At 40.3% G+C, this 17939-nt stretch overlaps 1 protein-coding gene and 1 pseudogene across 4 annotated transcripts in view; both read right to left on the bottom strand.

Annotated features, from left to right (window-relative positions):
- MTMR2 (myotubularin related protein 2) overlaps positions 1 to 17939 on the bottom strand; it is a 135602-nt gene that overhangs the window by 79765 nt on the left and 37898 nt on the right. For all 4 annotated transcript variants that reach the window (XM_066248081.1, XM_066248092.1, XM_066248101.1 and 1 more), the window contains one exon: positions 7047 to 7152. In XM_066248081.1, coding sequence (XP_066104178.1) covers positions 7047 to 7152 — 106 coding nt within the window. The remainder of the gene's footprint in view (positions 1 to 7046; positions 7153 to 17939) is intronic.
- Positions 11591 to 12541, bottom strand: LOC136318858 (reticulocalbin-1 pseudogene; annotated as a pseudogene).

The raw sequence follows: 17939 nt of genomic DNA, 5'->3' as shown, positions 1-17939 counted from the left end.
TTCTCTGATCACAATGGCATGAAATTAGAAATCAACTACAGTCCTGGCTGACTGGCTCAGTGGTAGAGCATCAATACAGCATGTGGAAGTCCAGGTTCAATACCGGCCAGGGCACACAAGAGAAGCACCCATCTGCTTCTCAACCCTTCCCCCTCTCCTTTCTCTCTATCTCTCCCTCTCCCACAGCCAGAGCTCCATTGGAGGAAAGTTGGCCTGGGCACTGAGGACAGTTCCATGGTCTCCACCTCAGGTGTTAGAATAGTTCCAGTCGCAATGGAGCAAGGTCCCAGATGGGCATCGCCCCCTAGTGGGCATGCTGGGGGGATCCCGGTTGGGCACATGCAGGAGTCTGTCTGCCTGCCTCCATGCTTCTCACTTCAGAAAAATACAAAAATACAAAAATAGAAATCAACTAAAATAGAAAAACTGAAAAACATTCAAATATTTGGAGGCTAAATAACATGTTATTAAATAAAGAATGGATTAACAATGAGATCAAGGAAGATAGCAAAAATTTCCTTGAAACAAATGAAAATAAACATTCAACAATAAAAACTATGGGACACAGCAAAAGCAGCTCTGAGAGGGAAGTTCATAGCATTACAGCAAGAAAAAGCTCAAATAAACAATCTAACCCTACACCTAAAAGAACTAGAAGAAGAATGACAATTAAAGCCCAGAGGAAGTAAAAGGAAGGAAATAATAAAGATCAGAGAAGAAATAAATGACATAGAGAATAAAAAAAAAAAAAAAAGAATACAAAAGCTGGATCTTGGAAAAGGTAAACAAGACTGACAAACCTTTAACCAGACTTAAGAAAAAAAGACAGAGCCTAAATAAATAAAATTAGAAATGAAAGAGAAGTAACAACTGACACCACAGAAATACAAAGGATTGTAAGGAAATACTATGAAGAATTGTATGTCAAAAAATGGGACAGCCTAGGTGAAATGGATAAATTCCTTCCAAAACTGAACCTAAGAAAAGAAAGAAAAACCCGAGAAGACTGATTACAACAAATGAAACTGAAACAGTTATCAAAAATCTCCCAGCAACCTGACCTGTGGTGGCGCAGTGGATAAAGCATCGACCTGGAATGCTGAGGTCGCCCGTTCAAAACCCTGGCCTTGCCCGGTCAAGGCACATATGGGAATTGAAGCTTCCTGCTCCCCGCCCCCTAAAATGAATAAATAAATAAATAAATAAATAATCTCCCAGCAAATAAAAGTCCTAGACCACATGGCTTCAGAGGCAAATTTTACCCTTCAAGAAGAACTAGCATCTATCCTTCTCTAGCTATTCCCAAAAGTTCAAGAGGAAGGAAGACTTCCAAGATCATTTTACGAGGCAAGCATTATCCTCATTCCAAGAGCAGGTAAAGACACTACAAAGAAAGAAAACTATAGGCAAATAACCATGATGAACATAGATACTAAAATTCTCAACAAAATATGAGCATGATCTAGTGGGATTGATTCCAGGGAGGCAAGGCTAGTACAACATTCGCAAATCAACAAATGTGATTCATCACAAAGAAAATGAAGGATAAAAATCACATGATCATATCAATAGATGCAGAAAAAGCATTTGATAAAATCCAGCACCCTTTTATGATCAAAACTCTCAGGAAAGTGGAAATACAAGGAACATACCTCAACATAATAAGGGTCATAAGTGACACATCAACAGACAACATCACACTCAATGGGCAAAAATTAAAAGCAATCCTGTTAAGATCAGGAACAAGACATATGTGTCCCCTTTCAACATTCTTATTCAACATAGTTCTGGAAGTCCTAGCCACATCAATCAGACAAGAAGAAGAAATAAAAGGCATCCAAATTGGAAAAAAAGAAGTACAACTATCATTATTTGCTGATGACATGATACTGTACCTAAAAACCCCTAAAGTCTTAGGTAAAAAGAAAAACTACTAGACCTGCCCTGGACAGTTGGCTCAGCAGTAGAGCGTCTGCCTGGCGTGCAGAAGTCCCGGGTTCAATTCCCTGCCAGGGCACACAGGAGAAGCATCTATCTGCTTCTCCACCCTTCCCCCTTTCTTTCTCTTTCTCTTTTTTTTTTTTTTTTTTGTTTGTTTGTTTGTTTTTTTCATTTTTCTGAAGCTGGAAACAGGGAGAGACAGTCAGACAGACTCCCGCATGCGCCCGACCGGGATCCACCCGGCACGCCCACCAGGGGCGATGCTCTGCCCACCAGGGGGCGATGCTCTGCCCATCCTGGGCGTCGCCATGTTGCGACCAGAGCCACTCTAGCACCTGGGGCAGAGGCCACAGAGCCATCCCCAGCGCCCGGGCCATCTTTGCTCCAATGGAGCCTTGGCTGCGGGAGGGGAAGAGAGAGACAGAGAGGGAAAGCGCGGCAGAGGGGTGGAGAAGCAAATGGGCGCTTCTCCTGTGTGCCCTGGCCGGGAATCGAACCCGGGTCCTCTGCACGCTAGGCCGACGCTCTACCGCTGAGCCAACCGGCCAGGGCTCTTTCTCTTTCTCTTTCTTCCTCTCTCTCTCTCCCTCCTTCCCACAGTCAAAGCTAAGTTGGAGCAAAGTTGGCACGGGCACTGAAGATGGCTCCATGGCTTCTGCCTCAGACACTAGAATGGCTCCAAATGCAGTGGAGCCGACGCCCCAGAGGGGCCAAGCATCACCCCGTGGTGGGCATGCCAGGTGGATCCTGTGCAGGAGCATGTGGGAGTCTGTCAGCCTGTCTCCCCCAATTCTCACTTTGGAAAAATACAAAATACAAAAAAAAAAAAAAACCCACAAAAATCTACTAGACTTGATAAATTAATTTGACAAGGTGGCAGGACATAAAATTAATATTCAGAAATCAGTGGCATTTTTTTACACCAACAATAAACTGTCAGAAAGAGAAATTAAGGAAACAATCAAATTCACTATTGTAACAAAAAATAAAATAAAATAAGTTCCTAGGAATAAATTTAACCTAGGAGGTAAAAGACTTGTACTGCAAAAATTATAAGACACTGAAAAAGAAATCAAGGAAGATACAAACAAGAGGAAGCATATACCATGTTCATGGATAGGAAGAATTAACATCATTAAAATGTCCATAATACCCAAAAAAATCCACAGTCAATGCAATTCCTTTTAAAATACCAATGCCATACTGTACAGATCTAGAATATTCCAAAAATTTATATGAAACCAAAAAAGAACCCAAATAACCTCAGTCATCTTGAAAATGAAGAACAAAGTGAGAGGTATCACACTTTCTGATATCAAGCTATTGTATAAGGCCACTGTAATCAAAATAGCCTGGTACTGGCATAAGAACAGTCATTCAGAACAATGGAACAGAACAGAGAACCCAGAAATAAACCCACCCATGCCTTCATGGTCAATTAATATTTGACAAAGGAGGCAAGAGCATACAATGGAGTCAAGACAGTCTCCTTAATAAATGGTACTGGAAAAATTGGACAGGTACATGCAAAAAATGAAATTAGAACACTACTTACACCATTCACAAAAAATATACTCAAAATGGATAAAAGACTTAAATGTTAATCACAAAACTATAAAAATCTTGGGAAAAAATATAGACAGTAGACTCTCAGACCTCTCTAATAGCGATATATTTGCTGATTTTATCTCCGTAGACAAGTAAAATAAAAGACAGAATGAACAAATGGGACTATATGAAACTAAAAAGCTTTTGCACAGCAAAAGACACCATTAACACAATAAAAAGACAACCCACACAATGGGAGAATATATTCGCCAATACATCTAATAAGGAGTTAATAACCAAAATTTATAAAGAAGTTGTAAAACTCAACACCAGAAAGATAATCCAATTAAAAAATGGGCAAAGGACCTGAATAGACACTTCTCCAAAGAGGACATACAGACGGCTAATAGGCATATGAAAAAATGTTCAACATCACTAATCTTTAGAGAAATGCAAATTAAAGCTACAATGAGATATCTCCTCATACCTGTCACAATGGCACTCATTAACAAATTAACAAACAATAAGTGCTGGTGAGGATGTGGAGAAAAGGGAACCCTCCTGCACTGCTGGTGAGAATGCAGATACATGCAACCTCTGTGGAAAACATTACAGCGTTTCCTCAAAAAAATTAAAAATGGAACTGTCTTATAACCCAGCTAGCCCACATCTAGGAATATATCCTAAGAATCACAAACCACTAATTCAAAAGAAGATATGCACTCCCATGTTCACTGTAGCATTGTTTACAATAGCCAAGATCTGGAAACAGCCCAAGTGTCCATCAGAGGACAAATGGATTAAAAAGCTGTGGTACATATACATGATGGAATACTATGCAGCTGTGAAAAAGAAGGAAAGCTTACCTTTTGTGATGGCATGGATGAACCTGGAGATTATTAAGCTAAGTGAACGTGCTCACTTTGGCAGCACATATACTATACTAAGTGAAATAAGCTAGGCAGAGAAGGACAAACATCTTATGATCTCACTTATATGTAGAATCTAATAAACACCATAAACTGAGGAACAAAACAGAAACAGAGGCAAGGTGATAGGGAACAGATGAACAGCTATCAGAGGGAAGGGGAAAGAGGGGACAGGATCAAAAAAGGTAAAGGGCCTGACCAGGTGGTGGCGCAGTGGATAGAGCGTTGGACTGGGATGCAGAAGACCTAGGTTTGAGATCCCGAGGTTGCCAGCTTGAGCGTGGGCTCATCTGGTTTGAGCAAGGCTCACCAGCTTGGACCCAAGGTCACTGGCTCAAGCAAGGGGTTACTCGGTCTGCTGTAGCCCCACAGTCAATGCACATATGAGAAAACAATCAATGAACAACTAAGGTGTCGCAACATGCAACGAAAAACTAATGATTGATGCTTCTCATCTCTCCGCTCCTGTCTGTCTGTCCCTGTCTATCCCACTCTCTGTCTCTGAAAAAAAAAAAAGGTGAAGGGATTAACCAAATTATAAATATATAACACACAGATACAGAAAACAGGACAGCAAATCCCAGAGGAAAAGGGAGGATGGAGATGGGGGAAGGGGGCAAAATAGATGTAATGGGAATGGAAAGACACTTTTCATGGGGCCTGGGGGCATGATGTGGCAGGCAGAGGGTGTTATATTGACTGGGACACTTGAAACCATGTCAACACAATAAATTGAAAATAAAAATTAAAAAAATAACCATAGAAAGAAAAGAAGAAAAAGAAAACATCAAATATAATTTTTTATCATTTTTAGTGATGCTTAAAGTCATGTTATACCCAACCTAATATTTTATGTCATTTAACAAAAAATGACAAATTTGTAGAAGCCTTTACAGATATTTCTAACCTGTCTACTTATATGTATTTGTTGGATTATTCTTTGAAAATGAAATACATGAAATTATCCTTTGAAAATGAAGTACATGTCTTCAACAATGAGTGCAGAAACAACATGAAAAAGCGGGAAATGCAAGTAAAAAAATCTACAATGACTGTATATGACACACTCAGTTTTTAGACCCCAAGTTTTTTGGGAGAAAGTTTGTCTTATACATGGGGAAATACAGTATATCATAGAGTTCATCAACTCCCATGGCAAAGAACTAACCAAAGAAGACCTTATGGAACTAGAGCAGATGATAGCATTTAGGGAGGAAAACAGTGACCTAGAAACTCTAGAACCAAAAATGTTTTCTATAAAAGAGTTAGCTGATGCTAACTCGTATCATTGAAGCAGGAATGGTAAAGTTAGAGGAACAAGATCCTGATCCAGAGAGGTTCACAAGTTTTCCGTACAGTTACCAAAGGCCTGAGATGCTACAGGGCTGTTTGAGATGAGAAAAAGAAGAGCTCTGTACAAACCTCCCTTGATGCCTACTTCAAGAAACTGACTCCAGCAGCAGAATCAAACCCTGACTCTTAACACCAGTCCCACCCACTCCAACAAGTCCACCATCTTCAGTACCATCCAAGATTGCTTAAGGTTGTATTTGAAAATGTTTAAATATTCATAGGCACAGAAAGGTAAAAATAAATACTATGTCAAGACAAACATCTGTTTCAAGTGTATTTCATAGTGAAATATACCTGTTCCTACTCACATACAAACCCAACTGAAGAACAAGCCTGCAGACTCTATCTCATTCATAACCTAGGGACTGCCTGTACTGGCAATAAAACTTAGTAGCTATGAGACCTTAGACATGTTACTAATCTTACTTATTGTCAAGTGTAAAATAGTAATAATTGTCCCTACCACACAGAAGTGGCAGGAGTATTGTAAGAGGTATTTCATTACAGCACTTAGAATAATGCTTGGTACACAGAAGATACTCAATAAATGTTAGCTATTACTGACCGTCATTATGGGAGTAATCATGAAAATCTTTTATACCGCAATGAAATTCATTACTTGTCTTTTGTCTAAGAACTAAAAAGTTATCAAAGTTAGAGATGAATTACACATTTTCTTTTACAAATAAATAAGACTTCCAAATTTGCTGGGTTGTTCTGGGATATTTATAAAAACTGAGTGAGGTCTTTAAGAACAATCCATCAATATTTCCTGCTTACCCAGTTAAAGGTTATAATGATAGTGTTGGTCACTAACAGCTAGCAGAGAATACTTCATCAGCACTCAGAAACAGTATACAGCCCTGGCCGGTTGGCTCAGCGGTAGAGCGTCGGCCTAGCGTGCGGAGGACCCGGGTTCGATTCCCGGCCAGGGCACACAGGAGAAGCGCCCATTTGCTTCTCCACCCCTCCGCCGTGCTTTCCTCTCTGTCTCTCTCTTCCCTTCCCGCAGCCAAGGCTCCATTGGAGCAAAGATGGCCCGGGCGCTGGGGATGGCTCTGTGGCCTCTGCCTCAGGCGCTAGAGTGGCTCTGGTCGCAACATGGCGACACCCAGGATGGGCAGAGCATCGCCCCCTGGTGGGCAGAGCGTTGCCCCTGGTGGGCGTGCCGGGTGGATCCCGGTCGGGCGCATGCGGGAGTCTATCTGACTGTCTCTCCCTGTTTCCAGCTTCAGAAAAATGGAGAAAAAAAAAAAAAAGAAACAGTATACATACCCTCAAATCAGGAGAGAAGTTGTCTGCAGAGGTTGAAATGGAATCCGATGACACAACAGAAGCTGACTTCGTATGCACTGAATTCTCTGAATGAGAAGTGGAAGCACTACAAAATAAAAGGCATAGTATGTTTGAAAAATTGGGGCTTTAAAAAACCAATTTCAGAAATTTTAATTATAACTCCATTATCTATCAAAACTTCTATTGCCAACTAGACATACTTTGCCCATTCAATCTTATCTCCAAATACTGATAAACTGCAAACTCTGTATTCCTGTATAGTTAAGTATCCTTACCAACCCCGCTCCCTCTGGACAGACCTCCCAGGAACCTCATCAATACATTCCTGGCTAATTCTTTTTATCCAGTTCATCCATTCTTTCGTCCAGTGAACATACACTGAATGGTCAGTGTGCAAAACCATTATACCAGGCACTATGATCTGGAGATAAATATGATATAATCCCCATGTTCATGAAGCTCACAGCATGTGCCTGAGACAGACAGTAACTTTATAAATGCAACGTAATAATGACTATGATTCCAGAAAGAGAATGAACACACACTCTATGGGAGAAAAGAAAAGGAAGCACCTAACTCTACCTCGAAAGTTCAGGGAAGACTTCACAAAGGAGATGATATTTCAACTCTTGGAAGAGGAAATTACCATGCTGACAAACTAGTAAGGGAACTTAAAAAAAAAACAAAAAACACACAACACTGCAAAGTTACAGAATTATCACAGAGCACAGAACGTTTCAGAATCTACAACTAGTTCAACAGATCTGGATGAGCAGAACAGCAGAAAATAAAGATGGAAAGAAAAATCAGTCTTGGTACCTCGTACTTTTCCACCAAATCAAATTCTTTATTTTTAACATGCCTATCTTAAATATCCACTTCTTCCATCCCACCAAGTAATAATACTCTACAGTTACTTTTATTCTCTTAAATTCCTATAAAACTTTCAATACCTGTTCACATACTATCACTTAATGTTTATTGATCTCAGATACAGATATATTTTTGTCTCACTGACTAAATTTTAAATACCCTGAGAGGAAGGATTGTGTCTTTATTTTCCACAAAATCTACTTCAGTGCCTGTGTATACTGTTAATATGCACTGTTTGCTAAACTCAAAAACAGTGCCAATATAGCTATGTCACAAATTGAATGATTTACATCATTTCCTTTTATCAGTAAGAGAAAATTAAATTTTAAGGTAAGGAGCAGGACCAGGCGGTGGTGCAGTGGATAGAGCGTCAGACTGGAACGTGGAGGACCCAGGTTTGAGACCCCAAGGTTGCCAGCTTGAGCGCAGGCTCATCTGGTTTGAGCAAGGCTCACCAGCTTGAACCCAAGGTTGCTGGTTCGAGCAAGGGGTTACTCAGTCTGCTGTAGCCCCCCGGTCAAGGCACATATGAGAAAGCAATCAATGAACAACTGAGGTATCACAACAAAGAATTGATGCTTCTCATCTCTCTCCCTTCCTGTCTGTCTGTCCCTATCTGTCTCTATGACTCACTCTGTCTCTGTCACAAAAAAAAAAAAAAGACAAATGAAGATATTATAAAAAAAAATTTTAAGGTAAGGAAGATCAATGACAAAAAATCTCAGACACTGAATTGAAGTCTAAAATATACTACATTTTTCCCTGGCCAGTTGGCTCAGCGGTAGAGCGTCGGCCTAGCGTGCGGAGGACCCAGGTTCGATTCCCGGCCAGGGCACATGGGAGAAGCACCCATTTGCTTCTCCACCCCTCCGCCGTGCTTTCCTCTCTCTCTCTCTCTTCCCCTCCCGAAGCCAAGGCTCCATTGGAGCAAAGATGGCCTGGGCGCTGGGGATGGCTCTGTGGCCTCTGCCTCAGGCGCTAGAGTGGCTCTGGTCGCAACATGGCGACACCCAGGATGGGCAGAGCATCGCCCCCTGGTGGGCAGAGCGTCGCCCCCTGGTGGGCGTGCCGGGTGGATCCCGGTCGGGCGCATGCGGGAGTCTATCTGACTGTCTCTCCCTGTTTCCAGCTTCAGAAAAATGAAAAAAAATAATAATAAAATATACTATATTTTTCTTTTTTTTTTCTTTTTTATTTTTTTTTATTTTATTTTTTGCATTTTTCTGAAGCTGGAAACAGGGAGAGACAGACAGACTCCCGCATGCGCCCGACCGGGATCCACCTGGCACGCCCACCAGGGGGCGACGCTCTGCCCACCAGGGGGCGATGCTCTGCCCATCCTGGGCGTCGCCATGTTGCGACCCTCCTGGGTGTCGCCATGTTGCGACCAGAGCCACTCTAGCGCCTGGGGCAGAGGCCACAGAGCCATCCCCAGCGCCCGGGCCATCTTTGCTCCAATGGAGCCTTGGCTGCGGGAGGGGAAGAGAGAGACAGAGAGGAAGGCGCGGCGGAGGGGTGGAGAAGCAAATGGGCGCTTCTCCTATGTGCCCTGGCCGGGAATCGAACCCGGGTCCTCCGCACGCTAGGCCGACGCTCTACCGCTGAGCCAACCAGCCAGGGCTATACTATATTTTTCTAAAGCTTCATTCCCAATATATTGTCTTCCTCACAACAAAAGTCAAAATTTTCAGTAATTTTGATGAAATAATCCATCTTAAGGTTGTGATAATATTTAAGAACATTTCATTTTAAAATTTGTCCACCATAAAGTCCCTCCCCCAAAAGAAACTGTCACTTTCACTTTGGTTATCTTTCATCTTTGATATGATTAATAAAAATTATGTTTTAAGGTATATAGCATGTTTTGATAATATATCAATACATTGTGAGATGACTGCCACAATCAAGCTAATTAAAACATCTATCACCTGTTATCTTTTGCATGGGGGGGGGATGATGAGAGAGTTTAAGATCTACTACGCTCCTGGCAATTTCAAGAACGCAATATAGGCCTGACCTGTGGTGGCGCAGTGGATAAAGCATCGACCTGGAAATGCTGAGGTCGCTGGTTCGAAACCCTGGGCTTGCCTGGTCAAGGCACATATGGGAGTTGATGCTTCCAGCTCCTCCCCCCTTCTCTCTCTCTGTCTCTCTCTCTCCCTCTCTCTCTCCTCTCTAAAAATGAATAAATAAAATAACCCCCCCCAAAAAGAACGCAATATAGCGTTACTGCCTACAGTCACCATACTGTACATTAGGTCCCCAGAACTTACTTTATAGCTGAAAATTTGTCCCTTTTGATCAGTATCTCCCCTTATCAGATAGATGGTTTGAAAATATCTTCTCCCATTCTGTAGATCACCTGTTCATTTTGTTGACTGTTTCCTTTGTAGTGGAAAAACTTTTTAGTTTGATGTAGTCTTTATTTTGCTTTTGTTGCCTGTGCTACTGGTGTCAAATCCAAGAACCCACTCCCAAGACTAGTGCCAAAGATGGTCCCCTCATTTTTCTCTAAGAGTTTTATAAATTCAGGTCTTACGTTTAAATGTTCACCTCGCTTTGTGTTGATTTTTGTGTATGGTGTGATATAAGGGTCCAATTTCATTCTTTTATATGTAGATATCCATTTTTTACTAACACCATTTTTTTTCACGATAGAAAATCCTCAGGGGGATCCTTTGTTTCTTTCACTTTCTATTTATAAGGCAGCATTTCAACCTATAAAAGCTGTTTCTTCTAGTCAGCCAGTGGCTTGGAACATCATCTTGTCCTAATTCCACTATGTAAGTGGTCCTTGAGCAGATCTGAGGGTTGTGGAATCACCAGGACTGGACAAGATGATCACAGAACCCCAGTGGGCAGCCTTTCCTAGGCTCCCTCATTCCTATTAATAAGTGAGGAAAAATTGTATTTCTATTCACTTCTCCAAAAATCAAGTAAATCATGTGTGTACCATTTTCCAATAGGTTCTTCAAATGCCTGGCATTCATCTTTTCCCTACTTCTAAAATTCCTTTCTTTTTCACATTATCCTTCTCAATTGGCTCTTATTGTAAAAACTAACTAAATAAATAAAGAAATAGATAAATGATGTGTATTTGTTGTGCATATTAGCACATCCATACAGAAAATTGCATACCATTTTGTATACCATTTACAGTATCAGCTCAGAGTACGTTAAAAAGGAAATGAAGTACTAGACTTGTTCTGAAATAACCCTATGTAGAATGATACCACTACAGCTTCATCAGAATTTTCCTTCACTAACTATTCAATATGGCAAATGTAAAAAATTTGCAGTTAAAATACATAGCAGTCACTCCATATACTCCCTCCCCCAATCCACCCAACTTCTACATAGGGCTTTTTCAAATGTTATTCCACCTTTAGTTTAAACTTAATGAAAAATGCTATTTGTTAGCAATGTATTCCCAACAGGGCATTATGATTTACCAAGATTTTAATGTGCTTGGAGAGAAATTTTACTGAAGGAATAGCAATGACTATTTTCCAGTAATATTTGAGTGGAAACCAATTTTAACCCTTATCTGAGGTTATAAACTTGCTGTTTTGGGGAACACTAGTGCAATAAATAAGACAACCATTTCATCCACCCAAGAAAAAGAATACCAATGATGACAGTCTGCCATATTACAGTGAGTATTTACAAGGTTCATCATGATTTTCTGTGAGATCTTCCCCCTAACCGGTAGCTTGGAACCAACTATGTTCCAATTTTCCATTATCTCCTCTCTAGTTAGCTTTTCATTCCTGTTTTTGTCTGACTCGTCGTATGCCTGGCCTCAGCCTGCACATGGTCATAGTCTTGAAGGAAGATCAGCAGTGAATCTCATCTTTGTCCAACTTTCCATCCTTGTTCAGATCCAGGAATTCATTAAACTGCTCTCCTGCTGACAAAACCCAGCCTGGCTCAGGACCATTCTCCTGGTGGGAAAACATACCTACAATATGCACATCCTGATCCACAAACCCATCTCCATTCTTGTCAATGACCTACAGAGTTTCCAAAACCACCATTTCCTTCACATGCTCAAACTCCTTTAGTGCAGAAAGGTAGTGTGAACTCCTCCCTAGTGGCTGTCTGGTCACCATGGAGGTCTGCAGCTTTGAGCCTTCTCTCATCACATGGCAGCATCTTTTTAAAGGTGTGATAATCTGAAGAATCATTAAACTCTGTGGGGTTTTCTACGCAGTAACTATAGGTGGCTTGTTTATGTTCTTCCCAGGAAATTTTATCACCTTTGTCCCATCCTAATCCTTCCAGGCATATTTTTTCTGCACCCATTGAATCCAGGTTTTCAGGGCCCCACTGGTGACAAAGTCATTCCACAATCACTGTCAATTTGATTGACAGTCTTCTCCAGCCTCTCCCTCGCTCTCCTCTGAGATGAGAAAATCAAAGGTTTTGAAATTGTCCTTGTCCAGGATGGCCTCTTGGTTGTATTGGAAGCTCTGGTTATCTTCGGCCTCCAAGTCAGCTGCACCACGAGCTTCTTGCACACACCATGGACTTAGCCCACAGCACCCAGGGCGCCAGCACCAGCCCCAGGGCAAGTCCCAGGCAGCAGCAAAGGCCACCATGCACCATAGTGGTCAAGAGGAGAGAGTGAGGACAGAGCAGTGATTCAAGAATGGGAGCTAGGGCCGGCACAGGGGAGGGCATGGGTCAGCCCCCCAGCCAGCGCCTGTCCAGTGCCAGAGAGGAATGGTGGCCCGAGCACAGGCAGGGAAACTTCTAGCTACTGCATTCACATGTCCATTGGCTGTGGGCTGCAGGGGCAGACGGGGCACCAACACCATTTCTTGAAAAACCTAACCTTTCCCCATTGGGTATTCATGGCAACTTTATCAAAGAAAAGTTGGCTGTATATATGTGGTTTTATTTCTGGGCTCTCTATTCTATTCCATTGGTCTATGTGTTTGTTTTTTATACCAGTACTATACTGTTTTAATATCTCTAGCTTTGAAATACAGTTTGAAGTGAAGAAGTTCGATGCTACCAGCTTTGTTCTTTGCACTCAAGACTGCTTTAGCTATTTGGAGTCTCTATCAGTTCCATACTGATTTTAGAAATCGTTTTTTTTCTATCTGTAAAAAAATGCCATTAGAACTTTTACAGAGAATGTACTAAATCTATAATGTCTTTGGGTAGCATGACCATTTTAACAAGATCAATTCTACCAATCCATTAATATGGGATTACCTTCCATTAATTTGAGTTTTCCTTCAATTTCTTTCATTACTATTTTCTAGTTTTATTTCCATGGGTCTTTAACCTCCTTGGTTAACTCTATGTCTAATTATTTCACTGTTTTTGATGCAATTACAATTGAATCAGTGTTCTCTTAATGTCTTTGTCAAAGAGTTTGTTGTTAACATATAGAGATGCATTTTCTACAATGTGAATTCATGTTGGTTTTTGTACCCTTCAACTTTCCTAAATACTGTATGCTTATTAGTTTTAACAGTTTTTTTGTTAATCTTTACAATTCTCTCTATATAAGATCATGTCATCTACAAAATGTTTCATGTACTTATATAATATGAAAATCATCTTCCCCAAAAGAAATTTACTTAAATGGATAAAAGGATATTCCAGTAGGAAAACTTAATATTTTTTTATCAAACAAAAACATCTCTTTATTTTATTAACTATTTCAAAATATGATTATGGTTATTTATATCAAATAACCCATAATATTATAAAAAGGAGCAGTCATAAGAAATTCTATTATCTAGTTTTAAAATGTAAGGAAAGAGAAGCTGATGGGCTGAGAATGTTTTCTCTTTGTTGTTGTTGACAACTTCTGATTAATTAAATGCCTCTGTGTTAGAGTAACAGGTAAAATAAGCAAACTTTAGGCACAATGCCTATTTTTGTTTTTTACGGAACTACATTTTCCAAACTGTTTATCCCAACTTAATAGGCACTCGTATTGCACAAAGTAATTTCCATAAAACAAGTCTATATTTTCTTTCCTCTTTCTTTCTTTTGCAATAAACATTATTTTTATTTCCCATTTCATGCCTCATTCTAACTCAGTAGGCATTGGCTTAAAAAAAAGATGAAACCAGCTCTCACCTAGATTCACTCAGGGATATTAGTCTCATCTAACAAATTATATTCAAATCTACAAGAAAAAATTCTTTAAGCATCAGTTCAATGACTACTTAGTATTTGTATTCATTATAGAAGGTGCTTAAACTGGCACTGGCACCCAACTGCCACCAAATCAAATTAAATCTCAATCACAGCTTTCAGAGTGCCAAGGCTCTCTACAATGCCTAAGTCTAGGTCAGGCTCATACATCACTCCAGCTAGACAGTCTGTTCCTTGCCACTGGTCATGAGAATCAGACTCTCCTCACTTCTATTTTGAATACCTTTTAATTTATTCTCCAAACACTTCTCTTCTGACAAGTAAGTCTAGTCTTTTCAACATGTCTGCATTTGTATTCACTTTTTGTGGGGTTTTTTGTTTTTGTTTTCTTTTTGACAGACAGTCAGAGAGAGGGACAGATAGGGACAGACAGACAAGAAGGGAAAGAGATGAGAAGCATCAATTCTTCGTTGCAGCTCTTTAGTTGTTCAGTGATTGCTTTCACATATGTGCCTCGACAGGGGGCGGAGGGCTACAGCAGAACAAGTGACCCCTTGCTGAAGCCAGTGACCTTGGGCTTCAAACCTGCAACCTTTGGGCTCAAGCCAGTGACCATAGGGTCATGTCTATGCTCCCACATTCAAGCCAGTGACCCCTCGCTCAAGCTGGTGAGCCTGTGGCTCAAGCCGGATAAGCTTGTGCTCAATCTGGCAACCTCGTTTCAAACCTGGGTCCTCCGCATCCCAGTCCGACTATCTATCCACTGTACCACTGCCTGGTCTAGCTGTATTCAGTTATAATTATGTTTATATTTATGTCCTCGGTTTACAGTGATTCTTTATTATTTATATTGATTCATTATATATTATTCCTTCAAAAAGTTTAACAATTGCCAACTCTTACTAAGTACAAAACACTGTGTTATAGAATGGCCTCTGCCCTTGAGGATTTAAGCACTATATGAGAGAGTATACCACAAAAGCCCATCAATAATACCATGAAAGGGACAAACAAGGGATAGAGAAAAAAAACTCAAAGGAAATGGTAGTAATTTAAAGATGAAAGCAAGAAATACATTAGGTTGAACCACTTGAAATTGCTACTTTTATAAATTAAAATGGTCAAATATCAACTATTCCATAAAGCTCAAGGTAATAAAATGAAGGAGACAGAAGAAACTTAGATGGGTTTTTAAGGATTACAAGGCATATATCAAGGCTCTGCAAATCACAAGCAAACACATTCAAAAGAAATTTTTGTTTGTTTGTTTGTTTGTTTGTATTTTTCCGAAGCCAGAAACCGGGAAGCAGTCAGACAGACTCCCGCATGCAGCCGACCGGGATCCACCCGGCACGCCCACCAGGGGGTGATGCTCTGCCCATCTGGGGCGTGGCTCTGTTGCGACCAGAGCCACTCTAGTGCCTGAGACAGAGGCCACAGAGCCATCCTCAGCGCCCGGGCCAACTTTGCTCCAATGGAGTCTTGGCTGCAGGAGGGGAAGAGAGAGACAGGAAGGAGAGGGGAAAGGGTGGAGAAGCAGATGGGCGCTTCTCCTGTGTGCCCTGGCTGGAAATCAAACCCGGGACTCCTGCACGCCAGGCCAACGCTCTACCACTGAGCCAACCAGCCAGGGCCAAGAAATTTTTTTTTAACTTAGGAAAGTATAGGGCATATTTTGTGGCTAATAAGTAGTTTACTCAAACTAAATAAATAAAAGGCTATAAAGGTAATCTGGTGCCAGATCACTGAAAATCCTAAATGCCAGGAGCTCACAGTGAGATACCTACCACTCCACATCCTCTAGGGTGGCTATAATCTAAAAGACAGAAAATAACAAATGTTGGTAAAGATGTAGAGAAATTGGAACTCTCATACACTGCTGCTAGTGGGAATGTAAAATGGTACAGGCACTGTGGAAAACAGTTCTTTAAAAAGTTAAACAGTTACCAAATGACTCAGCAACTCCACTTCTAAATATATAACCAAGAGAAATGAAAATAAATGTCCACACATGAAAAAACACATGAACTTACACAAATGTTCATAGCACTATTCATAATAGCCAAAACGTCTAAAAGAGCCAAGTCATTCCTTTGCTTCAAGTCCTTCAAAGGTTCTCTCCTCATTCATTGTTCTTACCTTAGTACAGCCTCAAGTCGCTACTGTGGTTCCCTGTCTCCTTCTCTAGCTGCCTCCTGTGCATCTCTCTCTCCTTGTTATCCTCAGCCCAACTACACTAGCCTTCTATGAAGTCCTTCAGTTAGCTGGCTTCTCTTCAGGGAGCATTGTTTTACCAAATTCCTTCCTGATTTATCAACTGAAACATCACATCCTGAGAGATGTCCCAGACCAGTGTCATTCTCATATCACTTTGTGCTCTTCACTCTTTCCACTTACCAAAATCTATTCTTACATTTCTTTGCAAATGTGTGATTAATATCTATGTTCCTCAAGACTACTAACTTTAAGAAGGAACCGTGTCAAATGTGCTGATCATTCTATTCCTAGGATATAGCATGGTGCCTGGCATAGAACAGGCACTATGGAAATACTTGCAAAATTAACTAATGTGAGAAAGAATGATCACAAAATGGGATTATCCTAATCAGATTCATCAGAAGCCAGGAAAGAACATCCAAGACAACAGAAAAAGAAACATGGTAGAAGGGAAAGGGTAGGACAGGGTAAAGAGATAAATAGAAAGTCTAATTTTCTTTCTTGAGTTATAGAGTATGTATTCTATTATACACATATATAATGTCCCATTTTCATTTTAAAACCTTTTATCACAATTGGGAAAATAATCCTTTAAAGAGACTATGTCTTAAGTGAATAACAAATAATCGTTATACAACTGGTGGAAATCTATTTTTTATTTCCACTGGGATGGTTAAAGTAGCAGCAGCTAGGAATTAAAACAAAACAAACAAAAACAAAAACAGGTTTTTAGTCCTATCTAGCTAACAGCAGTATCCTTGGCCAAGTGACTTAATCCCCACTTCCCATTACAGTTTCATTATCTGTGAAAAGTAATGATTAGACTATTTTATGTTAGCTTTGTCATGAGCACATACCTACTTGAGAATCTCATGAAACCTATTTCCTGAATTGTTTACAATGTCAGAGACTTGAAGGTTTAGAATCCTGGAGGGACCTCTAGGATAACATCAAGCATAACAACATCCACATCAAAGGGGTCCAGAAGGAGAAGAGAGTGAATAAGGAATCGAGAACCTGTTTAAAGAAATAATGGCTGAAAATATCCCTAACCTGGAGAAGGAAAAGGTCTCACCATTTCAGGAAGCACAGAGAGACTCAATCAAGATGAACCTAAAGAGGCCCACACCAAAACACATCATGTCTAAATGGAAAAGGTGAAAGGCAAACAAAGAATCTTAAAAGCAGCAAGAGACAGTTAGTTACCTATAAGGAAACTCCCATAAGGCTATTAGCTAATTTCTCAACAGACACATTTTAGGCCAGGAGAGATTAGCATGAAATATTCAAAGTGATTAAAAGCAAGGACCTATAACCAAGACTACTCTATCAAGCAAGGCTATCATTTAAAATTTAAGGTGAAAGAAAGAGCTTCCAAGACAGATAAACATACGTACATACATACATATATACCTACATACATACATAAATCTAGTTACCACTAAACCAGTATAACAATCAGTATTGCAAGGAATGTTAAAGGGTCTGCTTTAAGAAGAAGTAAAAAGGAAAAGGAATGAGGGAGAGAAACATAAATATAAAGAATAAAATGACAATAAATAAGTACCTATTAATAATAACCTTAAATCTAACTGGATTAAATGCTCCAATCAAAACACACAGCGAAGGTGAACGGATAGGAAAACATGACATATACATATG

The sequence above is a fragment of the Saccopteryx bilineata genome, chromosome 1 (genome assembly GCF_036850765.1).
Source record: "Saccopteryx bilineata isolate mSacBil1 chromosome 1, mSacBil1_pri_phased_curated, whole genome shotgun sequence".
In the NCBI taxonomy this organism is placed as follows: Eukaryota; Metazoa; Chordata; class Mammalia; order Chiroptera; family Emballonuridae; genus Saccopteryx; species Saccopteryx bilineata.
Note: the sequence above shows the minus strand (reverse complement) of the source record. Positions and strands in the feature narration are given on the sequence as shown.